At 41.2% G+C, this 10,298-nt stretch overlaps 1 protein-coding gene across 1 annotated transcript; it reads left to right on the top strand.

Annotated features, from left to right (window-relative positions):
• Positions 1-515: 515 nt before the first annotated feature.
• Positions 516-7,116, top strand: uap1l1 (UDP-N-acetylglucosamine pyrophosphorylase 1, like 1). The gene is made up of 9 exons (XM_054612508.1): positions 516-939; positions 2,249-2,453; positions 3,347-3,522; positions 3,662-3,834; positions 4,511-4,704; positions 5,489-5,629; positions 5,756-5,941; positions 6,407-6,473; positions 6,724-7,116. The coding sequence occupies exons 1-9, from the start codon at positions 660-662 to the stop codon at positions 6,808-6,810; spliced, it is 1,509 nt and encodes a 502-aa protein (XP_054468483.1). The 5' UTR covers positions 516-659; the 3' UTR covers positions 6,811-7,116.
• The last annotated feature ends 3,182 nt before the right edge of the window (positions 7,117-10,298 follow it).

Below are 10,298 nucleotides of genomic sequence, written 5' to 3'. Positions count from 1 at the left end.
TGTAGTGGAGTAAAAAGTACAATATTTAACTCTGAGATGTAGTGGAGTAAAAAGTATACTTAGAGATGTAGTGGAGTAAAAAGTACAATACTTACCTCTGAGATGTAAAAAGTGAGATGTAGTGGAGTAAAAAGTAGTAAAAAAAGTACAATACTTACCTCTGAGATTTAGGAGTAAAAAGTACAATACTTACCTCTGAGATGTAGTGGAGTAAAAAGTAAAAACCTCTGAGATGTAGTGGAGTAAAAAGTACAATACTTACCTCTGAGATGTAGTGGAGTAAAAAGTACAATACTTCCCTCTGAGATGTAGTGGAGTAAAAAGTACAATACTTCCCTCTGAGATGTAGTGGAGTAAAAAGTACAATACTTCCCTCTGAGATGGAGTGCATCAGTACAGTAGTCAGCTGATGAAGCCTGAGTCAGCACGCCTCTGGTCTCGTGGCTCTCTGCTGACTAAGAGGAAGTCTGTTTTCAGAACGCTTCTGTGAAGCTGGAGCAGCATAAAGACGCTCTTCATTGCAGCAGTAGCAGGCTGTTTCCTGTTCTGGCTGACTCTCACCACGCGATCCTTGTCCGGGACCGAAAGCTGCAGTCACTTCCTACAAACTAGTATTTCCATGTCCTACTTCACGGTTCGTTTTGTCACCGGGACACAGCATGCTTTCCTTGAAACAAGTGAAGCAGAGCTTAGAGAGCGCAGGACAGTCTCACATCCTGCAGTTTTGGCCCGAGCTGTGTGATGAGGACAGACACAGTTTCCTCCAGGAACTTTCCCAGCTGGACCTTAAGGGACTTAAGGATCACTGTGAGGGAGCTGCGAGGGCTGCGACCTCCCCGTCCGCTAGCCTGGATCAACACATAGAGCCTGTCCCCGCAGAGTCCATCGGCAGCGTGAGGAAGAGTGACAAGGAGTCTCTCGCAGTGTGGGAAAATGAAGGTGAACGTTTTGAGAAGGCTTACGGTAGCTTGTGAGGGAAGTCAGAGAAGAGGAAGATGGGGTCAGGTTGCTGAAAAACAACATGGAGTTGTGTTTTTGTCAGAGATGTTTCAATTTTAAGTGCGATTACCAATGTACATATAGGTGCAGCAGAATCAGCATTAAACCCTTTAAACCAGTATAATCTCCACCAGTCACTGACGTCCACTCAAATACACTTCTTCCAGTTTGAGGTTAAGGAGAGTATTACTTTACCCAGGTTTTTCATTGTTATACTTTACTGCACTACATTTCAGAAGAAATACTGTTAGTAGTTTTACTGCCCTTCACCTTTACTCAACAACTTTTAAGTTATTTTTCAGATTAAGATTGAACATAAAAACATATGATTGGTTATTAAATGCATCCATTATCCACTTCTATTTAAAAGGCAGTGTGTGAAATCTGCTCCTGCAGGTTTCTGATGTTCCAGTAGTTCCAACACGGAGTCAGGAACTTAAAGCTGTTAACTTGCTCCACCTCAGCTCCATTAATGTAGAAAGGGCTGTGTTTCTTCACCTCCTTTTGTTCCCAAATCAACAATCAGCTCTTTGGTGACGTTGAGCAGCAGTTCATAATCTGAGCTCCATTTGAAGGTTTCTCCATATGAAGTCTCAAAATTGTTTGTAATCTGGCTGATGATGGGAGCATCTCCCACTTGATGAAGTGATCTACAGAAATGTCCACAAAATGTTTGCACAGTGGCTGCAAATGCACCACAGCAGGTACAGGCAGGTACACCGAATAAAATCCAATATCAACACTAATACAATATATTTAGCTAAACACTGTTTGTTACCATTCATGACAGAATCTGCACACTCCCAAAACTTAACTGGACTGGCATGGTTTGTCTGTTTCATGTTTAAAACAGAGGTCGTAACATAACAAAAAGAGAAAACATTCTGCTACACCATTTTTCCCCCTGACTTTTCTTAAATCATTGCTTTTGCTTCTGAAATACTATAGAGACTGACCTCCTCATCACTCAATACACCATTACAATTAAACAACCTGAGAAGGGAAACGTCCCGTTCTGGTTGAACTGTGCATGGCTCTTACTCTGTGTCACTGTAAAACAGTCTAATCACTGTTACTCTACTGAAGCTTAACCACAGCATTATGACAGCAGTAACCAGTTCAAGGTTTAACGCCAGCTTGGAAAGTTTTTTTTTTCACGTATACAGTATGATTTAAGGTGTAGTGTGCTATGTATGCCAGTTGTAAAGTTAAAGGCCCTGCTGCTCATGTTACCTCTCTATTATAACAGGGCTTTTGCAAATCTCAGAGAATCGAGTTGGAGTCCTTCTCTTGGCCGGCGGTCAGGGAACCCGTCTTGGTGTTCAGTATCCCAAAGGAATGTATAATGTTGGGCTACCAAGCGGAAAAACATTGTATCAAATCCAGGCAGAGCGTATTCACAAAATCCGGGAGCTGGCCGACAGAAAGTATGACTCAAACTGCACCGTTCCATGGTAAGATCATATGATGGATCCTCCTCCACTTCTCTGATCATGTGTAGGTTCATGCTGACACAGTTAAACTAAATTAAATAAGAGTAAACTAAGACCAGAACCTGACTTTTTCACATTTGATGACATACAAAATTGATTAATAAAAAAATTAAAATAAAACTTAAAACAAGAGCATTTAAGTTTGTTGATGAGGTAACAGAAACTGCCATGACTGTTTACGATTCTAGTGGGATTCCCTTTTTAGTGTGGTCAAGCTATTTATATCTCATATCTAAATGTGATACATTGTAAATTAATCATTTATATTGGTTTTAAGGTCATTTTTAACAAATGGTAGATGGAAACCTAAAGGAACACATTGTTTGCTGATATTGTGTTTTCTATTATATTCCTTTAAAGTTTTTCCAAAAGGCAGAGGGCAGTTTTTAGATTGTATCTATGGTCTCCGTCAATGATTTATGTTGCAGAGTAATTTATCAAAAGAGATGTAAAATGAAGGTTTTACATCTGTTAGTTTATGCAGTCAGCCTGTACATTTTAAAACATTTAATCTCAACTTGAGCTTTTCTCTAGTTACTGCTCTCTGCCTTTGTGTGACAGAACAGCTGTATGTTCAGCAGCTAGATGCTGGGCAGAAAACATACAGTGGGTTTTTAGAGCTGAACCCAAACAGAACATTTGATGATAAATGCTTGTGAGCTTGCTACTACGTGTAATACCTTTCAGCCGCTTTACATGTTTTTTGTTTATGTTATTAATCTTAATGTTAAGTGATTAAAGGAAACATTGCTGTTTTGGCTCTATGATTAAGCTTGGATACGTTTTAAGATAAATAATGTCACCAAGATGATCAAGAGTAAACATTTACACCTTTGTCCATTGCAACTCTTCAGGTACATAATGACCAGTGAGTTCACTTTGGCTCCCACTGAGAAGTTCTTCAAGGAAAACAACTACTTTGGTCTGGAGCCAGCAAACATTGTAATGTTTGAGCAAAGGATGATCCCAGCAGTGACCTTTGACGGAAAGGTCATTCTGCAGGGGAAAGGGAAGATAGCCATGGCCCCAGGTGGGTGCACATCAGTTCCTACTGAAGATCCAGACAAATGTCAATGAGGTCCCATTGGACTCACCTAATGCCACTGATGTATGTTCAAGATAGTTTGAGATAATGTGTCATGTTTCAAAACCTCTCTACTCTCTGACAGATGGTAATGGTGGTCTGTACCAGGCGCTGGTGGACCACAAGGTGCTGGAGGACATGAAGAAGAGGGAAGTGGAGTACCTGCATGTGTACTGTGTTGACAACATCCTGGTCAAAATGGCCGACCCTGTGTTTATTGGGTTCTGTGTGAGCAAAGGGGCTGACTGCGGAGCCAAGGTAGAGTAATATCATACAGTAGATATAAAAAAGTCCATTAAAGGAACAGCTAAACATTTTTGAAATATGCTTATGTGCTTTCTCTCTAAGAGCTAGATGAAAGTATTGATGTCATGTCTGTGCATTAAATACAAAGCTGGAGCAGGGAGGCATCCTTTTAACAATTCTGTTTGGGTCCATAGAGGCAGAGGAGGTTTCTCCTCCTCTATTTTTGAGAGGCAAGATCAAAACATTGGTGTTGGGGGGGGGAATGAGGACAGGCTTCTGCATTTTTCATTGAACATTATAAATAGAGCTAAGTAGCTAACTAGTATAGTAGGCTATTAGTAATAATAATTGTAATAATAATGATAATAATAATAACTGGATTTAAACAGAACTTTTTCAAGGACTAGTTTGTGGAATAGCCTAAAGTATTGGCCGCGTTAGTTTAGCTTCCATCCAGGATCTCCTCCCTCTGTACTCCGGATTCAGTAGCGTTGGTGGTAGGAGGAGATCGTCTCAAGGTCCACACCCCTCAAATGAATCCAATCCCCATGCTTCCTTCTTTGATGATGAGTGTATTTTTTCATATTCCACTGGAGCTCTTGTAATTTAAAAAGAAAATTTGGGATTAGAAAAAATCCAAATTGTGACTTGTGTTTCCATCTGGCCTCTCATCTCTATCATGTGTCAGGTGGTGGAGAAGGCAAACCCTGCTGAGCCAGTTGGCGTGGTTTGCAGGGTGCAAGGCGTCTCCCAGGTAGTGGAGTACAGTGAGATCCAACCAGAGACAGCTGAGCTCCGAGGACCTGGAGGGGAGTTGGTGTACAGTGCTGGAAACATCTGCAATCACTTTTTCACCAGGGCTTTCCTGCAGGATGTAGCTGAGTAAGAGCCTTTAGTGTCCTATGTGCTGACAGCACAGTATGGGAGTCACAGAGTGAGTGAACTCTGGTGTCAAGACTAATTTGAGTGAAAACCACTACCGACAGAGGGTGAGAGGCAGCTTGTGGGTGAAACGGCCATATATTAGGGTCAAATCTGCAATAATTGATCTTTGGCCACTTGGGGCTGAGAAGGAGGAGCAGTCCTGATCTAGGGGTCTACTTTAGATTAATCTGACTACTAAAAAAAGTTGGTGACATTTTGTATTTTTAATATTGTCAAAAAATTCCATGTGCAGACCCAAACCAACAATGCATGTATCTTACTAACAAGATGGTGTGGGTATCTAAAGCCTGACATTTCTTCTGTACCAAAGTGCTCCATTAAAAATCCCAATCAATGAGCCTCGCTGTTGCTCTGGTGACATGTCCCCTCATCACTATGAACACATTCACTGTATTTTCAGAGCTAAACTTTAGAAATAAACTTTTACAACTGGCTTGACTGCCAAACATTTTTTGTGTATATTAATGGCCAGTAGATGATTCTTAAAGATTTTGGTGACTGCCCGGCCTACCCTGTTGCACCATTGTCAGAGTTTGAATTTCAATAACACTTCCTAAATGAAATACAAAAAGCTACAAAAATGGATGGCCAGATTTCTGTGATAGAACTATGAAAATATGTGGATCCCCAGAGGATAAACCCTATATATAATATTCCTTTGCAGGTTGATAAGCCCTGTAAAAAAATGTGTTTGATTTCCTTCTATTCTTTCATCTGACAGGGTTTATGAAGGCCAACTGAAACAACATGTCGCATTCAAGAAAGTACCCTTTGTGGACACATGTGGAAATCGAGTCAAACCCACCAAACCCAATGGCATTAAGATGGAGAAATTTGTTTTTGATGTCTTTCCATTCTCAAGGTATTGTTGATTATTATATTGTGTATTCAGCTATTGACATCTGTTGTTTTACTCTACATAAAATTAAATAAAGTCATACCACAGTATCTACAGCTAATTAAAATATGTATTGTCTGTCTTTGGAAGGAACTTTGTTGCGTTTGAGGTTGTGAGGGAGGATGAGTTTTCCCCACTAAAAAATGCAGATGGAGCAGCCACAGACAGCCCAACCATGGCTAGAAACTCTCTGCTGGCCCAACACTGCCGCTGGGCAACGGCCGCAAAAGCCACGCTGTTAGATGAACAAGGGAATACCCTTCCTCCTACAGCCAGGTAAGGGGACAAGATCCTATATACACCCTGCACTAAAAGATAAGGTCAGAACTTGAACCCTTACCCTGTTTTTATTGCCGGCATTTGAATCTAGCAGGAAAAGCACAGGTAGAACCAATAACATCAATTATGGCAAGATGTCTAATGTGAGAAGTTAGTTTGTTTAAAAAAGCAGCCTGCTACCACCTCTAAAGCTGACTAGTTATATCTTATTTGTTTAATCCACATGTAAAAATGGCATGTCGTGTTTTATGGGGAGCTATGTGCTGATCAAAATCATGGCCGGCTAGAGACTTCCTTGAGTCTGGAAATAGTTGACATTATTTATAGTACAAAACGTTGTCCTTTTATAGACAGGAGAAATGTTTTTGTTTTTTTAATGTGAATATTGACTTGTGAGTGTTTGTATTGAGAGAGACTGGAAACAATCCATCCCTAAAATCCGAAATGAAAATGATCCCACAGGGAATCAGCAGGGGACAACCCTCCAGCACAATGTGAGATTTCACCACTGGTCTCCTACTTTGGTGAGGTGAGTATATATTAGCGTCCACAGATCCATATAAACATTAAGGGTATTAGAGAAAGGTTTGGTTATTGGGTTACAGTGTTAAACTGCTGAAACCTATAAAGCAGTTACAGGTTGTTCTTTGAATAAAAAAAGGTTTCCGTTTTCTCAACTTCATTTAAAATGAATTGTGGCCACTGAATACACTGCTTTCATCTTCAGTGTTTCTGTCTATTAACAGTGGTGTAATTTACCTCCCTCTCACCTCTGCCAGGGCCTGGAGCAGCTGCTCAAAGGGAGGACACTGCCAACTCCTCTCATTCTGGATGAAAAAAAGGCCAGAGAGCTGCAGGCTCAGTAGCAGTTTTCTGAACAATAGAGTTATGGTGACAGGAGCAGATATATCAAAGGCATTCAGGATGGAGGAACCCTGAATGTGTTTGGAAGTATCAGCCCAAGAATGCACAATTGTTTAAATACATATTTGAACTGTATGTGAAGATAATAATTTCAAACTGTCATGCATGTCATGCTATTCTGTCTTTGTTGAGGAAGACCTACAAATCATGTGATGTGTTCAAACAAATAAGACAAATTAGCAATGTGTTTTTGGAATTCATTTTAAGTTTTTGTTTTGTTTTACATAAAACCAGAAATATGATCATAATACCTCACCCTGTGTTTTTGTAAATGGTAAATGGACTGTACTTGTATAGCGCTTTTCTAGTCTTCCGACCACTCAAAGCGCTTTTACAATACTAATCATTCACCCATTCACTCCCATTCATGCACTGATGACAGGAGCTACCATGCAAGGTGCCACCTGCACATCAGGACCCTAACTAACATTCATATACATACATACATACATACATACATACATACATACATACATACATACATGGGCTGTCTTGCCCAAGGACACATCGGCATGGACTGCCGGAGACAGGGATCGAACCGCCTCCTCTGATTGTAGGACGACCCTGCTCTCCACTGAGCCACAGCCGCCCAGTGGTAGTAAATGCATGCAACTCCAGTTCCTTTTACCTTTAGAGTTTGTTTCAGGATAAGTATAAGAATGTTTTATGATATTTTCGGAGAAGTGTTAAGTCAACTGAGTGTTGATAGAGATTTTGGGGAATATTTCCTCAGAATTGTATCATTGTATTTTTACATTTAAATGACTTGAACACTCATATCACATCTTAATTCAACGACTTTTTCGCTTAAACCAACAGTTTACACGTTGTTCAGTTCTGCTAACGCTAGCTAGCCTCATTTAGCTTAGCAGCTAGCGATGGCGCTCCTCTCTCCTTCTCTCTCTCCTTCCCTCTCTCCTTCTCCCTCTCCTTCTCCCTCCTGCTCAGTGTGTCTCATGTTTAGCCATGCCTCTGCCTCCTTTACTGATAAGGGTACATGTAACAAATGTAGTTTGTTTGTTAGGTTGGAGGCGAGGCTCAGTGAGTTAGAGGCCCGGTTCCGCACCATTGAAGCTCAGTCGTTAGCTACTGCAGTTAGCCAGCCCACCCCCGTAGTCGGTGCGGGCCAACCAGACGTAGCTCCTGCTAGCCGTCCCCCGGCAACCCCCAAGCAGCCGGGAGGCTGGGTGACTGTCCGAAGGAAGCATAGTTCTATGTCGAAGCACACGGGTCACCACCAACCGCTTCACGTTTCTAACCGGTTTTCCCCGCTCAGCGACACACCCGCTGAGAAACCAACTCTGGTGATCGGCAGCTCCATTCTGAGAAACGTGAAGTTAGCGAAGACAGGGGCCATAGTTAACTGCATCCCCGGGGCCAGAGCGGGCGACATAGAATCCCATTTGAAACTGCTGGCTAAGGCTAAACGTAAATACAGTACGATTGTTATTCACGTCGGCGGTAATGACACCCGATTACGTCGCTCGGAGGTCACTAAATTGAACGTGGAATCGGTGTGTTCGTACGCAAAGACAATGTCGGACTCCGTAGTATTCTCTGGCCCTCTCCCTAATCTGGTCAATGATGAGATGTATAGCCGCATGTCATCATTCCGCCGCTGGCTGTCGAGGTGGTGTCCTGCAAACAATGTGGACTTCGTAGACAATTGGCATACTTTCTGGGGAAAACCTGGTCTGATTAGGAGAGACGGCATCCATCCTACTTTGGATGGAGCGGATCTCATCTCTAGAAATCTGACCCAGTTTATTAGTGGACCTAATCCATGACCCAGAGTTCAGACCAGGAAGCAGAAGCAGAGTCGCAGTCTTTCACACTTCTCTGCGCTTCCTTTGGAGCAGTTACCCACCCATTTACCCACCCAAAACCCTATAGAGACTGTGTCTGCCCCACGGCCACTTCAATTATTTAAAGTCAACAGAAGAGGAGTTATACAAAATAACTTAATAAAAGTTAAGGCAACCAATGCAACAGTGCATCAAAACAGGACAATTAAATGTGGACTCTTAAATATTAGATCTCTGTCATCTAAGGGTGTAACTAAATGATTTAATATCAGATAATCATATTGATTTATTTTGTCTTACTGAAACCTGGCTGTGTCATGAAGAGTACGTTAGCCTTAATGAATCAACTCCTCCAAGTTATATTAATACTCATATTCCTCGAGGCACAGGCCGAGGAGGTGGAGTAGCAGCTATCTTTGACTCAAGCCTATTAATAAACCCTAAACCTAAATTAAATTACAACTCATTTGAAAGCCTTGTTCTTAGTCTTTCAAACCCGAGCGGGAAAGCATTAAAGTCAATTTTATTTGTTATAGTGTATCGTGCACCAGGTGCGTATTCTGAATTCCTATCTGAATTCTCAGAGTTTTTATCTAGTTTAGTCCTTAAGACAGATAAAGTTATTATTGTAGGGGATTTTAATATTCATGTGGATGTGTATAATGATAGCCTTAGTACTGCGTTTAGTTCATTATTAGATTCTATTGGCTTCTGTCAGTGTGTACATAAACCGACTCACTGTTTTAACCATACCCTCGACCTTGTTCTGGTTTATGGTATTGAAATAGAAAATGTAATTGTCTCTCAACAGAACTCTCTTTTATCGGACCATTATCTAATAACCTTTGAATTTGTTCTACCAGAGTGTACGCCATTAGGCAAAAGTTTCTACACTAGATGTCTATCTGATAATGCTGTAGCTAAATTTAAAGAAGCGATTTCTTCAGGGTTTTATTCAGTACCATTGCTCAATATAACAGAGGACTCCTACGCTAGCTTTAGTCCGTCTCAGATTGACCATCTTGTTGATAGTGCTGCATGCTCACTGCGAATGACACTGGACTCTATAGCTCCTCTAAAAAAGAAGCTAATAAAAGAAAGGAGGTTTGCTCCATGGTATAATCCTCAAACCCGCGATTTAAAGCAAATATCGCGAAAACTTGAAAGGACATGGCGTTCCACCAATGTGGATGAAGCGCGGTTAGTCTGGCGAGACAGTCTTAAAATATATAAGAAGGCACTCCGTAATGCTAGAGCAGCCTATTACTCAGCATTAATAGAGAAAAATAAGAACAACCCCAGGGTTCTCTTCAGCACTGTAGCCAGGCTGACAGAGAGTCACAGCTCTGTTGAGCCGTGTATTCCTATAAACCTCAGTAGTAGTGACTTCATGAACTTCTTTAATGATATGATTCTAACTATTAGAGAAAAAAATTATAATCTACTGCCCTCAACCAGTACCGATCGATCCATAGCTGTAGAACCTGAAATATATTTAGATGGCTTTTCTCCCATCGACCTTCAACAATTGACTTTAACTATTTCTAAGTCTAAACCTTCCACCTGTCTCTTAGACCCGATTCCGACTAGGCTGCTTAAGGAAGTTGTCATATACATTGAATGTG

This window comes from Anoplopoma fimbria, chromosome 14 (genome assembly GCF_027596085.1).
Source record: "Anoplopoma fimbria isolate UVic2021 breed Golden Eagle Sablefish chromosome 14, Afim_UVic_2022, whole genome shotgun sequence".
Classification (NCBI taxonomy): domain Eukaryota; kingdom Metazoa; phylum Chordata; class Actinopteri; order Perciformes; family Anoplopomatidae; genus Anoplopoma; species Anoplopoma fimbria.
The sequence above is the reverse complement of the archived record's forward strand: the minus strand, read 5'-3'. Positions and strand labels throughout refer to the sequence as shown.